Source organism: Galeopterus variegatus, unplaced genomic scaffold, assembly GCF_000696425.1.
Source record: "Galeopterus variegatus unplaced genomic scaffold, G_variegatus-3.0.2 Scaffold2224, whole genome shotgun sequence".
Lineage (NCBI taxonomy): Eukaryota > Metazoa > Chordata > Mammalia > Dermoptera > Cynocephalidae > Galeopterus > Galeopterus variegatus.
This window is the reverse complement of record NW_007728335.1, coordinates 161,375-176,341: the sequence shown is the minus strand read 5'-3', so window position 1 is coordinate 176,341 and position 14,967 is coordinate 161,375. Positions and strand designations below refer to the sequence as shown.

General features: G+C 39.5%; 2 protein-coding genes across 2 annotated transcripts in view; one reads left to right on the top strand and one right to left on the bottom strand.

Moving 5' to 3' along the window:
- Positions 1–5,819, top strand: part of KIAA1598 (KIAA1598 ortholog) — a 107,325-nt gene extending 101,506 nt beyond the window's left edge. Inside the window, exon 17 of the mRNA XM_008580957.1 lies at positions 4,109–5,819. Within this exon, the coding sequence (XP_008579179.1) occupies positions 4,109–4,331 (223 nt within the window). The 3' untranslated portion in view covers positions 4,332–5,819. The remainder of the gene's footprint in view (positions 1–4,108) is intronic.
- Positions 5,820–8,874: 3,055 nt separating this feature from the next.
- Positions 8,875–14,967, bottom strand: part of ENO4 (enolase family member 4) — a 35,474-nt gene continuing 29,381 nt past the window's right edge. Inside the window, exons 12-15 of the mRNA XM_008580956.1 lie at positions 14,418–14,613; positions 11,481–11,548; positions 10,852–10,969; positions 8,875–9,183 (exon numbers count right to left, since the gene is read on the bottom strand). Coding sequence (XP_008579178.1) covers positions 9,053–9,183; positions 10,852–10,969; positions 11,481–11,548; positions 14,418–14,613 — 513 coding nt within the window. The 3' untranslated portion in view covers positions 8,875–9,052. The remainder of the gene's footprint in view (positions 9,184–10,851; positions 10,970–11,480; positions 11,549–14,417; positions 14,614–14,967) is intronic.

The following is a 14,967-nucleotide window of genomic DNA, read 5'->3' as shown; positions in this document are numbered from 1 at the left end:
TGTTTTTGTCTTGAAATAGCCTTTGAGCACATAGTCTAAAATGACCCATGAACAATACCTATTTGAAGGGATCATAAATGACTACCAGTATGTTGTGATAAGAAAAAAAAATTAGGAAATCAAGATTCCACAATTTTAGTCCTGTATCTGCTATTAACAAGTTGTGTGCCAGTGGACATATCATTTAACCTTACTCTTTCTTGGGGCCTTCATCTGACAAATGAAGACATTAGAGTAGCTCACATTGCTGATCCTGTTCAGCCTGAACACCCCATGATTTTAGTCTCATTTCGTATTACTTATAAAATTAAAGTTTTACTTGTAGATTTTGCAGCATGTAGGAGAGAGAAGGGCTGCCATTACTTTTTACTGATTTTTAATTCCTTACTTTTGGTCATTGTCATTAGATGCTGCATTAAGGTAGAAAAATTGAACAGAATAGCAATTACTCTAATTCCTGTTGGATTGTTGCATTTGAGCTTCCAGGACTTCTGCTTTGGAGAGAAGCTTCAGAATGAATCCTCAAAGGATTGTTGCATTTGAGCTTCCAGGACTTCTGCTTTGGAGAGAAGCTTCAGAATGAATCCTCTAGAACCTACCACCATAGCTGCCTAGACAAGAACCTGGGTTCTTGGCACTGTCACTGATGGGGCTCTCTGGCTCTTCCCATAGGAAGGGAATGGAGAGAATGAGGCCTAGGAGGAAGGCCCCTCATTCCAGGAGGAGCCTTGGGCAGCTGCTCATGGGAGCCAGGAATGGACCTAGTGATATCAAACCAGGAGAGCTACAGACCACAGAAGAACAAAAGAAAAGGGGTAGCTTGAAGGGATGGACTTTATATTTTCAAATCTGAAAGATGCAAATGAAAACAGGGATTTAATTTAGAAAGGAAAAAAATAGGTCAACATGCCAAAATTAGCTTGTGGCATCGTATGTTTCTAGGAGAAAATGCCTTTGGGAAACAGCACTGAGCTGTGGAAAAAGCAGAAACAGGAAGAAAGGAGCTCCTGACTCTTGTTCTGGCTCTGCCACTGACAAGCTTTGTGGTTTTAGGCCAGGTTCTTCCCCTTACCACACCTCATTGTCCTCATCTGTAAAAGGACAGGTCAAACTAGATGACTGCCATAGTCCCCTTCCACCTTAACCCATTTGGATTCCAAGGCAGGTCATTTTCCTTGAGAAACTACGTACTCTGCCTCAATGTATAGATTCAGAGAAATTGTCCACTGTGTCTAGTTCAGGGATGTTCAACAAAGGGATTCTCAAACTGTAGCCCACAAGTGACTTAGCAGATTAATCTGTAGTTGGGAAGCTTACTTCAGGATAGACAAACAGTTCTTTGGATTGAGACAATTCCAGGACAATTTCAGCCTGCTAATACAAGGTTTCTGAGTTTTCAGTTCAATCAACATCAATTTATTGCTGCTGTGGAGCCCTGAGAGCACTGGCTGGAAGTTTTTAGCCCCCAGCTGATAAAGCTTTTTCTAGAATGTGTTCACCACCCTTTCATGTGCAGACACACATGGGCATGGAAACGTCCATGGTAGTTCTGCAGAAGTGATGAAGGTTAGTATGGGTTGATGGAAGTTGCTCACCTGGAATGTGATAACTACTTCATTTGCATGCTCACAGCACATTGGCTGCTTACACAATAGTGGGCTCCCACCCAAGGTGGTGAACCTGGACTGGTGCCTTGACCTGAAGACTTTGTTGTGGCTTTCACTATAACCTAAGCTAGGCTGCAGCTTCATTTCCTAAAATTCCTTTACCCGTTCGTTTCCATTTTAGGGTTGGCCACAAGAGAAATTTTAATGAAATTTAGAAGGCCAAAGTGAAGTAGTTGTCTTTTTAAAAACATTTTTTTTTAACCCTCTGAAGATCCAAGTAAGGCAGGCTCCGTTAGAGCTCAGGCCCATTGTCACTAATGCACATTGTGCTGACTCCTGACTGGCATGTGGCAATGGCTGGCCCGCAGTTTCCCCACCTCCCCCCATCTCCTCCTCCAGCATCTCCAAATCCTGGGCTCGGTGCATGTGCAGCTCCATGAGGAAGGGCTGCAGCTTATCCTGCAGGCCATCTGCATCATCAGTGCTTGTGTGAGACAAATATAGTTCTAGTTTGTCCTCAGTCTCTGCCACTTTACAGATATATTCCCTCCCAAGTGCCACAACTGACATCAGGCCCGCATCAGATGCAGAGGCAACTGACTTACATAGACGGCCTGACTTGTGCCCTCTGTTGCCAAAAGTCTAATTCCTATGATAAATCCTTCATATCCCTCATAGTGTGGTTCCGCTTCTTGATCACAAGCTTTTAGATATTACCTGTTTAAGAAAAAGTCAAAACAGATACCACTGGGGAAACTACATCCCATACTGATTCCCAAAGCAGAGTAGCAGACGTCCTGAGAAGTGGTTACATGGCCAAGGTAGATGAACGACGTTGTGGTGGTGTTAAGGGCAGTGCCATATCACAGCACAAGTAAAGGCATCTGCCTCACTATATCACAGTCTGTCCTTCCAGGCTCCTGCTTATCTTTCTGCTTTTACTACCTTCAGGGAAGGCATAGCTGTGTGTTAGCCACTTATGAAGGTGACCAAGTCACATAGTTAATATAACCCAATAGCCAGAGGTTTTGAAACATTTGGGCAGATCTTGTAGTATTGGTCAGAAAGTGATAAAACAGTGTCATCATTGGGTTTAAGTTTTTTGTACCTTTGACTGGGTCATGCAGGCCACTTTTTCTCAGTAGTTGACCATTTGTTGTTTTTGTTGTACAAGAGAGACCTCCAGACCTACTCACACCAAAAACTTGGTTTCTCCCATTCATTCTGAGCCTTTCAGATAATTTTTTATTCATTTACTCTATAAACGTATCTGTGGGGATAGAGTTGTGAACCAAGCTAAATAGTCCCTGCCTCATTGATGCTTACATGTTATTGGAAGAGACAGACATGAAACGCCTAATTAACTGTGGTAAGTCCAACAAGGGAGAAGTATTAGGCGGTAAGAGAGTGTCTACCAGCAGATCCGACGTCTCAAGGAGTCAGGGAATAGCAGTAGAAACCAACTCCTGGAGAGGGGCTAGTAGGGCAGTTGGTAGGCACTGGCCAGCAGCTCATCAGCACATGCCTGCCAGTGGCGGAACCGTGGTATGCATGGTCAATAGTTCTTTGGTACTAAAAGGCCTAACCCTAGCACTTGCCAGAAAGATCAGAAAAGTCTGAAGAGTCCCAGCCCTGCCTGCTGCAACTGCCTCAACCTTTAGGTAGCAGGTCAGCTGCCCAGTACCTTCAGATGGTGGGTTCTGACCATGGCTTCTGAGAAGGCTAGGTGTCCACAGCCTAATTTCCTTACATGTGGCAAGAGAAAATGTTTCAGAGCATCTCTGTTTCCACAAGGAAACTGGCACTCATTCAGCCTGAGAAGCGATAGTTTCTTGTATCAGAAGAGAAGAGAAGAGAGGAGGTTTCTGTGGGAAAAGAAACTGCCTCTGACATTCAGTAATAAATTTCTCAAGAAATCCGATTCTCTTTTTTAGAAAAGTTTGTTGTAACTTAGCATTTTAGCTTCTACTCTGGACTTTTCCATCTGCTCCTGCCCCTCCCTGCCCCTCCCAAGTGCTGACCAGATCTCTCCTAGTTGGCAGTGGCAGCAGCTGGCACATCTCTCACCTGTCCCTCAGTGATGGGGGATTTACTGTCTCTTGTCCAGGCAGCCTCCTCAGAGCTAATCTGCAAGCAGATGTACCCAGGGACATGAGGGAGGGAAGGGGGTTAACCAGCTCCTCCACCTGGGGTAGCAGGCAGTGAGGAGGAACGCACAGTGTGCCTGTGAGCTTTGCACTTCCCGAGAAGAGCTGCTCAAAAATCGCTCTGACTTTTTCTGTCTTCTTTTTTCTGGCCTTGGGCTCCTAATATGGAATCTGATAGCTTCGTGTTTATTTGTTTATTTATTTATTTTAATGGCTGGCATCTCAAAGACTACTATGTGCATGTTGATTTGACTTAGAGAACATTTTGGGATTCTTGCTGGTCTGAATCCAGCAATATGAAAGACAAATATTTTCTCTGCTTTTTATTTTTTTGTTTAACTCTTCATCCCATAGGCCTCCCAGTAATGTTGGATACAGGACAAAATACATTGGCAGTGAAAAGCAAGCTGAACCGGTTGTAGTTTTAGATCCTGTTTCCACACATGAACCCCAAACCAAAGACCAGGTCGTCAAGAAAGATCCAACTCAACGCAAAGAAGATGATGGCAAAATAAAATCAGAATACAAAGAAGACAGCATTGAAAAAATGAGAGAGAGAGACAGCTCCAACTGCTGATCCAAAAACCAGAAGGCTAACATTTGGAAGTCCTTTTCAATAAGCACATGATTAATTTTGGTGTATTGGCAAGAACTATAGACATTCTGTTCTGGTCACTGTATTCAGGATACAGGTTCTTTTCTGTTGTCATGTTTATAAGTAGCAACTATAAACATAAGTAAGCTGTTTAGCAAAATACATATTATAAGTAGTTTTGATTTTTGATCTTTATAGGGATAAGCTTTTTCCGAGTTACTCTATTAAGTATGACTTCTTTTGGAAGGCTACAGAAAATTCAGATGTTGATATTGTTTCAGGAAATGTGCATACCACTCATCACATGTAATGCTGAACATTTGAGGTGCTTGTGGATAATTGTATAAACAGAACTGACCAACTTAATGTGATTTCAAAGGCCCCCAGAGAAGCTTCTGTTATGGGTCTGATCCTCTTTTGATGGAGAAACTAGAGCAGCATGGGAATTGTTGGATACAGTGACATATATGTTGCTTTCTAGGGTAGACTGAGATAAACTTAAAACTCAGGAGTTGGCCTCAAACTGGTCATCCCATAGTTGATGTTAATTACACACACTGCTAACTATTGGGTGAAAAATACATGCTGTGTATTGTGTCCAGAGCCTCCCGGGGACAAATTCTAAACCTTGAATTTAACAGTAGTATCTTGGTAAACCATGTGTGCTGTGCTATGAGTTAATTGGGTTTTCCCATATACTAATGTGGCACAAGTACCATATTTTCTCACAGTTCTTATGTACAGGGAAGATAAGTGACAAGCACACATTTTTCTTGATTCACTGCTGTTCTACATTACACTTTTTTTTGTTTTTTTTAAGAAATTAAGTGGTAGTTAGTCTCTAAAAATACAATGTTTCAGACTACCACAGTGAATAAATAGAAATGTAATCAGGGATTTTTTTTAAACTTACGCAGCTTTTCAAAGTTGATTGTTTCAAAATTGGTGTTTATTTAAAATAAGTGGTAATGTACTTGAATGCACTTTTTTATGATAATGATTCAGTAATGGTAATTTTACTATTAAAGAAAGTGAAAGGTTTAGTTTTGTTAGCATGGCTCAGCATGTAGCTGTCAGGTGTTTCTCACCTAAGGTCAAAAGAAAATGATAGTAATAATTGCAGTAGTTGTATTGTATTGTATTTTTGCACTTGTGCTAAGCATAGGCTTGATGAGGTGGGTAGGCAGGTAAATGTACCACCTAAAATTGGAAATAATTATCTTTCTGTACGTTCGTTATGCTTGACTATTTCCATGTTCTTCCAGTGATGATTTTACAGTTACTTATCTGTTTACTCTTGGGGAATTAAAATGTAATGTTTTTCAACTGTATTTTTCCCTAACTGAATGACACTGCTGTATGATGTGCTAACTACAGACCATTAATTCACTTCAGTGAGTTCTGTTATGCTGTGATTTGAACTCTCCTCACCACAACTTATTAAAAAAGCACCAACAGTTTCCCATTGAAGGTCAATTGTGATTATTGACATTTTTGGTTCAGTTCCCCAAGTTTGACATTCTTTGATAGAAAAATTGTATAAGAGTTGATAACTGTAGTAATTTTTAATAATCCACAAAATGGTTTATTTTGAGGAATTTTATATCCATGTTTCTTTATGCTATCTTCCTTTATGTGTATGTCATCAGTCTGCTGGTATGTATCTTACACACATTTAGGAATATAAAAATACATACATCAACAGAATAATAAAGTTATAAAAATACCCTCATTTCCAGGGTAAGAAGTTAATCATTCGGTAAGATGTGTTAGCTGGACCGGGTAACAGTTAGTAACTGGTATTTTGAAAGTATTCTTGCCTTTTCTAAGCTGCTTACTTTCTTTCACCATGATCACAAAGCATTTTAAATTAATTTGACATAAAGATATTTGATGTAGGGTATTTACTTAACTTTTTCTGTCTATAGTTCTCTCCTTCTCATCTCAGTTTTGAGGAGGTTTTGTCCCTTCTCGGGTGACCTCAACAGAAACAGTTTTTCTTAGATAGGAAAACTAGTGTTTGTATCTTCAAGGTTCTTAGCTCTTTGCACAAAAAAATTATATACATCCTACTTATACTATTTTAAAGTTGAAAGGGACTGTACCTTTATGTTTTTGCTTTCTCTAAAAGCTTATTTATTCTTCTGTTTTGGAAATATAAATTGGGTCTTGTCTACTACAGAGTTTTCTTAACTAATGTCGATACATTTTTATAGCCAGGCTGACACACAGGGATAGAGGTACTTTGTGCTGTTGCTATTAAAGAAAAAGAGTAATAACACCCAGGTCAAGGATTTGGATCCCCATATCAGCCAGCTGCACCCGCCCTTTCCTCACCAAAAAAAAAAGAAAAAAAAATATGTCTCTCTTCTTTTCTGGAAGAATAAGAATTTAATTAAACTTCTTGCATCCTTTTATATCTGAGTTAGTCTCATATAAACTCCTCACCCACAGTAGTTCCAGCAGTTGATCAGTCCTGTGGAAGTTGTGATTGAGGGGGGACAACAGGGCCATTAGCATCCAGCCTTGTTTGACAAGAATAAAGAGAAGGGATGACCGCTCTGACCACCCATCAGTAATTCATCCATCCTTACCTTCTTTGTTAACAGTAAAATGTTTGTTGGAAATGGAGTAGTACAGGTAAAAATTATTGTTAATTATTTTTCCAGACCATTTTTAGGTTGTGTGTCAGGTAAATATGATAGTCTGTATCACAGTCTTAAAAGCAAAGTCTGGATTATTTTTCTAAATGTGCACAATACATGTTTTCACTTTCATCATGGAACAACTTTAGCCTATATGCCAGTAAATATGGAGAGTGGATAAACATTTGTCATTGCTCACCTTAGAAGGGTCATCAAGCAGTCCTTAAGTAGGAATTGGAGTGGTTTGAAGTTTCTTCCAAACACTAACATTTCCCCATCCCTTTTTAATGACTAGTTTTTTTTTTTTACAAATAATACCATATATTTATTATTACATAAATGTTTTATATAATAGAAAGAGAGAAAATATAAACAGTGTTTAGCACTCTAAGAAATTTAAATTAAAATGCTACCTATCTATTGGTGAGCCCAATCCTCAAGTGCAGTTAAGGTGAGCAGACTGTGCTCTTTGTTGAAATTAAAGTGCTGACCTGGTTAAGGTAATAAATCCCTTCTTTAATTAATTTAAATTAGTTGCCTTGTTAGTTGCACATTTTTTGGTCTAGTTTCATTAATTAAATTATAATTTACATCACATTTCCAGAGCATACTCACATATGATTAATTTGTGTGTCTGTCTATTTATGAGGATATTTGCAAAAGCTATGTGAATACTCAGTCATGTTTGTTCTGCCTTTAAAATGAATTTTCCTTCCAGTTTCTCCTACTCCATTGTTTGTTGCTAAGAATCAGGAGAAGCAGTAGCAACCACAAACTGTCACAGTTCTCCAGGCTTCGAGTGATACAAGCCAGTTCTGCCCCATGCTCTGAGAGAGTCTGCCACTGAGCCAATTTCAAATCATAGCTTTAAGAGTAGGGGTTTGGCTCTACCATGAGGACATTAAGTTCCCTTGTTAGTACTCTTCAAAAGGAGAGTGTGCTTAGTAAAAGTTACAGAATATATCAGAAGTGTAAACTCAGCCAACTCTCCTATAGGTCAGTACATAGCAATTTATCTAATTTTTAGGAAATGCAAATGGTAACTCTTTTAACAGAGAACCTAAATCATATGAAGCAGTTGGACATTATATCTATAGGTATGTGTTTGAATATGTTTATTTCTGGTACTCCTCTGCTATAACCCCAACACTGGCTTACAAAAGAGGCAATTCAGTCAACATATATGTTGCATTATTTTTAATCACTTGTTGGCCACTTTTTAAATGCTGGAGTATAAATAACTGGGCATTTGATAACCTTAAGAATATTTATGTATTCACTGATGTCCTTATTCATTTATACCCATTCTTGTTCCAAAAAGAATCTAAGGAGACTCACGAAGATAAAAATAATACAAGAAAAACTAAAAACTAAAATTTTAAAGGAGGAGGGACTCAGGGAAAGAACTAAGGGTAGAAAAGTAAGATGAAGCTGTCTATTACAAAACACAGCGAAGCTCTCACACTTCTGCATGAGGCTGGCTACAAAAATGTGTCTGTTTTCCAGCACAGATGTGTAAGGTAAACAAAGAAGATGCACACCTGTTCCTGGCACAGAGAGATTTTAGGGTAATTAGTTTCTTGCTTTGGGGATGTTCTGATTTGTAGGACAAGGTATTTGACAATGTGGGATTGGCAATGAAAATATTGGCCTCTTTTACTGGATCATGAGTCTGAAAAATGAACAACAGAGCTGTCATACAAACAAAATCCCCATGGAAATGGGACGGTTGTAAAACAAAGTTCACAGGTATAATTTCAGGCACAAACACCATATATGTATTTTTACCAAAGAGTGAAATTAAAAGAATTAAAAGAGCAACAGAGCTGTCATACAAACAAAATCCCCATGGAAATGGGACGGTTGTAAAACAAAGTTCACAGGCACAAACACCATATATGTATTTTTACCAAAGAGTGAAATTAAAAGAATTAAAAGAGCACACGAGTTAGTAAAGTTTAACAGCGAACCCAATATGGAGAAATACTTCAAACCTACCAGTCTAATAATACCAGTGTTGTGGCTATAAATGGGTGTGTACAGCCCTACAGAAGATGCTTATGTTTTGGCTGATTCTTCTACAACTTCTGTGGGGAAGATGGGCTCTGGGGTCACAAGCAGGTCACGAGCTGCAGCAGCCTTTTCAGCTTCCTCATTAAAGTAAAAAAAAGTGTATTCTTCACTGGAACCTATTAAAAAAAAAACAACAGTAAAATTTACTGTGTAATCTAGTGGTGCCAGTTTTGATGTTATTTATTACATGATATAAAGGAGGTCATCATTAGAACTGTCCAGAGGTGTCACATCACCATCAGAAAGGATTCCAGAACCATTTAAAACTGGCCTGTCTTTGCTTATGCATCAATTGTTTATACAATTGTTCAATTTGCATTGTACTCAAATTCAGCATTCTGGACCATTTGATGTACAGTGGACACTGGGCAGAGACTTAGCAGAAAAGTATAAAAGAAGGAAGATGAACTAGAGGAAAGGCCAGTACTGTACATGAATGCAAACCATTGCCAGCTAACTACTCCAAGGTACAGTGTGGCAGGTCTGGGCTATTCCAGTCAGGTCCATGCAAGTAATGACGGTATTTTAATGGCTGAGTTTTTGCCAAGATTTCCTACTCAAAAGTAGGAGTGGAGAAGTTTGTTTTTCCAGGTTTTGGTCCCCTTAACATTTATTCATATTGCCAGTGCCAGAGAAATTCTCATTAATCCATTAATCCATCCCAGAATACTGAGAGAGCTGTACTATCACCAGAGAGCGGATGGGTTCTGGTCACTGGCGTCTTCTCTAATGCCCTGAAGCATCTGTTTCCCTCATGGTGAAGTCTGGCTAGAAATGTGATAGGTCATTAAAGGAACCTAAGGCCTCCACAAGTCAAGAGGACATAAAAAATAAAATCAGACAATATGTGGAATAATACAATTTTACCTATTTGAAAAAAGTAAGCATTTGTATTACACACTAAACAACACACACGAACTTTCTAGTGCCCTTACATGACTCAGAAATAGTCTCCCAATTATATCTTTATGTTCTATGAATCGTGTTTCAAGATCCCTAGTGTGTTAATAAACATAATAAGTTTATAATCACAATTTCTACTGGGAACTTTCTAGTGCCCTTACATGACTCAGAAATAGTCTCCCAATTATATCTTTATGTTCTATGAATCTTATGGTGTGTTTCAAGATCCCTAGTGTGTTAATAAACATAATAAGTTTATAATCACAATTTCTACTGGCCTCTTTAAATGGCTCTGCATACTGTGTATGGCCTTTGACCACAATCAGTAATACGAAAAATAATGCATCTTTGAAGTGTTTCTGTCCAGTTACCCAGTATCTAAGGTGCTTCTAACCATGGAAATTTACGAGGGTTTGATTTCATAAATGATTGGTTCGTTTCTCTTGGGACCTTAGCCTTTCGAAGGCAAAACATTAAAATTAGCATGCTGCCTACCTGTTTTAAATAAAACAAGTTATTTCTAAGAACCATCAGGAAAACATCTCCCTTTAACTTTTATGGGCTGTGCAGAGAAACCTTAAGTATAATTTGGACCATAACAAAAGGTAGGCTTGGAGAGTCCAATCAATTAATTCTATTGAAAAGCATCATGCAGCCTATTCAGCAAGGAGAAGGGCGACAGTTTTAAACATTCAGGTAAATAGATAATCCATTAAGACAACAATACACATTGTGGCAAGTGCCATCCTAGTTTTGTCAGCACTTATTTATGGTCTTTGGATTCCCCTGCCCTCCTGCCGAGGGATTTCTATTCCCCCTCTTCCAATCTTTGTTCTCTTATTCATGGCGAAGTGAAAACAAAACAAGAAAACAGCGCATACCCAGTGTTCCATTCTCGACAAGTTCTTCCTCTATAGTAAGGAGGCGGTTGTATTTAGTCACCCGTTCACCACGAGAAAGACCCCCCAACTTGATAAACCGGACACTGAGTCCAACGGCCTGAACGGGGGAAAACAACTTGTTTTGAGTGGAGGAGTTGTTTTGCTAAACTACAAACAATTCTTTACGGAAAAAGGAAACTTCATGGTATGCTCTTATAACTTAGTTTTTCACCTCTATGTAGGTAACCTGGCCTGCTCACAGCGAAGGGTGTAGAAAGGCAAACAGATGGTGTGCCTGACTATCCATCAGGCACTTGACTAGTCATGTAAACATCCTGATTTTATCTGAGCATTCTGGCCTTTCCCACTTCCTTTTAGGAGGGAAGATTGTAAGCTCACGCCCAAATCACTTGAGGGTGCTTACCGTTTTCTCTGTACTTCAATTTTTCTTCTTTTTAAAAGTTCAAAGATTAGCTCTTTGCAAATGGTAGCTGTCTGGGAGGAAACAAGTCTATCTCATAAAAGGTAACATGACTTTCTCTACCAAAGACTGCATTTCTCTGAAATACCAGTTCGTGACAAAAACAGTGTTTTGGCGATTCTGCAATTGACCAGCATTCAGCACTTACCAAATCAACAAGGCTGTCATCAGATGACTCTCCTTCTGTACTTCCAAAGACAACGATGTGCTCCTTACCTATAAGAGGAATTCCTTTAAGTTTTATGTGGTGTAGAAATAGCACATATGTGAGCCTCTGGGATCAAAATTTAAAATTTGCCAGAGATTCAAAACTTTCCTTTGAAGAGTCAGACAATTATTTGACCACCTAAAAATTCTAACACAAACATTTACATTTTCATTACCATGGTTTTATCTGTTTAACTCTCTAGTAGCATAGATGCTATAAATACTAAATGAATACCATGTTTCATCAAATTTAAGATAAATTATTTGTAAGATACACTATTATTTTATTACCGCTTTAAAAAGGGAAAATGTCAAAAAGATTGACACATTTCTAAGACCAGAACTATAAGACACTATTCAATTGTTTTGTTCAACATAAAAGAAAAATTCATCTTTGAGTTAATGAAGTATGGTAAGTACAAGGGCAACATAGTAGAGTTGGTACGCCTAATGGTTTCCCACTTCGTCGTGCAGAATTTTATTCAAAAGGATGTGTCATTCTGAATGTTTATGTAGAAGAGCAGTGTTGGTAGTATTTAATCAACCATTTGAGGATCTCACAACCCCTTGAAATTTGCCAAAGTCTACGAGGAATGCAAGCCAGAGTTCTTCCTTTAGTGACAGAGTTTGCGTTTTAGAGGTAGGAGCTCCTAGCAGTACTCTGAAGTGGATGAAAGAATGACTGCGGAGTGGTCGGTCCAAGGGGAAAGGCCAGGACTGGGCTTCCCATCTACCCCCCGCCCCCAGGCCAGCCCTGCCTGGGCATCTCATATCTCACATAAATACTCATGGTACTTATGTTTCAGGCATGTGCACGTGTGCTCAAGACGCCCATGAACTCATGGGACTTTGCAGTGTAATGGGTGATGGCAGCCATGAAATGATCATACAAGTCATTGTGGTCGGTCCTACAAAGAGAAAATGTAGGATGCTATGAGGAGGTTCAGAGCAGAAGCAGTTAGGAGTGGGGGAAGTCGGGAGGCATGGATACCTGAAGATGTTTCATTTAAGCCGAGATCCGAAGGATGAGGAGCTAAGTAAACAGCACAGAGCAAAGCATTCTTGGCCAGAGGAACAGCATGCTCAAAGCCCGAGAAGTAGTAAAGTGTTTGAAACTTGAGGAAAAGGAGTCTGTGTGGGCAAGCAGGATCACTGTAGCATTGTGGGAAAGTTGCCTAGCCTCTCCAACCCTCTTTTTCTTATTAGTAAAATTGAAGTGAAAATGTTTATAGGGTTGCCATAAGGATCAAATCCAATTCTAAAATGCCTAACTTGTTGGTACTAAATAAAGCTGCTCTCTTCTGGCATCCCTGACCCACCAGCACTGGAGCCCTGATTTTGCCCTGTCATTCCCTCATCCCCAGTGCTGGAATACTGTTCTTGAATCCCAGCTTCATCCTAAAGCCCTCCTTCCAGGTGCTTCCCTGATGCTGCAATGCCTTGCCAACCCACTTGGCAGCTTCCTAGTGCTGCCCGTTAATAGTGAACCTACCCCCTGCCCCAGGTCTCTGTATGGACAGGAAACTGCTTCTTCTGATTGAAGGTCCTTGTGGCCTGTTTTCTCAACTACCAAAGTAGACCCATTCCCTGCAGTGGGTGACCCGGATTCTGATCCCTCCTAGACTTACCCAAGTCAATGCAAATTAAAATGACCCACTGGTATCTGGGTATATTACAATTGGCTAAGTTTATTTTAAGTTGAATAATTACTACATCCTTAGTATGTACTTGGGCTGTGCCTATGAGGAAGAGTGAGCTGTGGTCCCTATTAAGATGCTGAGGAGATGAATCTAGAGCATAAAGTGATAGTAAATAATAGGGAATTTACAATACTTTGACAATGTGATGCAGGCTAAACCTACTCTGTACCTGCTGTTCTTTGGCCGTGCTTGATGCCTTGCCTTTGTGAATGACAAGCTGTTTTCCTTAGCTTGAAAACTGCGTTGAGTCTGGAAACCTGGCCAAGGCAAATGGGTACCCAGGTGTTCCACAGTTTATGATTCAGAGCCTGAGAACCGTTCTTTAGCAGTAAGGATTGGGGTATCCCTCTGGATTTCTCTAAATTTAAAGTTTGTCTGTAGCCCAAGCTCAGAGACTAAAGCAAATTAATAAATGTGCTGAAGGCTGTGCCCTTTCAGAAGAAATCAGGCCTTGGTCCTCCTGTTAGAGGCAGAAATGTGAAGCTGACAGGGTAGTGGCCTTGGCTACACCTTTGTGGTAGCCGCAGTAAAGGGATGGCCTTGTGGACTAGGGCTGTTACTGGACCATTATGAAGTGAAACAGTAAGCTATATTTTTGGTTTCCAGCACTAAATCTCACAAATGTTTGGATTTTCTTGTCTTCCAAGATTTATTCCATACTTTTTATTAACTTTGATATACTGCAAATTTTTGGCTTTTTGTATAACCAAGTCATTATGTTGCTCCGTAGATTGGATGTCCTCCCAAACTCACTGAGACTTGATCCCCACCATCACCCTTGCTGCTGGGAGGGTGGGAAATCCTATTATGGTAATTGAAAGGTGGGGCCTTGAAAAGGTGATTGGATTGTAGGACCGTGCCACAGTACATGGATTAATTCATTTGATGGTTTAATGGCGGTCGTGGGCATGGTTCTGATGGCTTTAAAAGGAGAGTACGTGAGAAGCTCTCTCTCTCTCTCCTTCCACCGTCCACCATGTGATACCCTGTGTTGCTGTGTAGTCATCACCAGGAAAAGGCCCTCACCAGATGTATTTCCTGGACTTTGGACTTCCCAGCCTCCAAAACTGTAAGCAATAAATATTGTTTCTTTACAAATTATCCAGTTTCAGGTATTTCTGTTACAGGCAACAGAAACAGACTAACACAGAGTGTTTCCGATCTATACTTTTACTCACTGTTGGTAAGATTGGTTATTTCCACCAAGTCAGACATCGTAGTTTGATTTGTATGTTTTATAATCAGCCCATTGGATTTGGGGATGCTGATGTCTCCATGCTCAAGAAGTTTAGAAATGCTTTTGGATGCACTTCCTGCAATTATGTAACACTTAGAACCAAGAACATTGTAAATGCTGTCCCACTGTTCAGAGTCCTGAGTAAATATTTAAGAATTGATCATTATAATGTATTAAACATGATCAGAAAACAACAAGAATTATATAGCACATAATCAAAGTCATACACTTTTCCTGAGATACATAAAACATACATCTGAACCTGAATGATCCCTGAACCACAGCCATACAAATTAACAAGCTTCATGGAACAGAAACTTAAAATGATTAAATTTGAGCTTAAAGATCTTGTGAATAAGATGCTATTCCTCATATTGATTGTGGACTTCTTCAAACTGAGGCTATTCCCATCCACTGTATTATCCATCATGCTACTAAAGACTGGCTGGTTAGAAGATTTTTCTGTTATTTCTAATAAACAAAACTGAAAA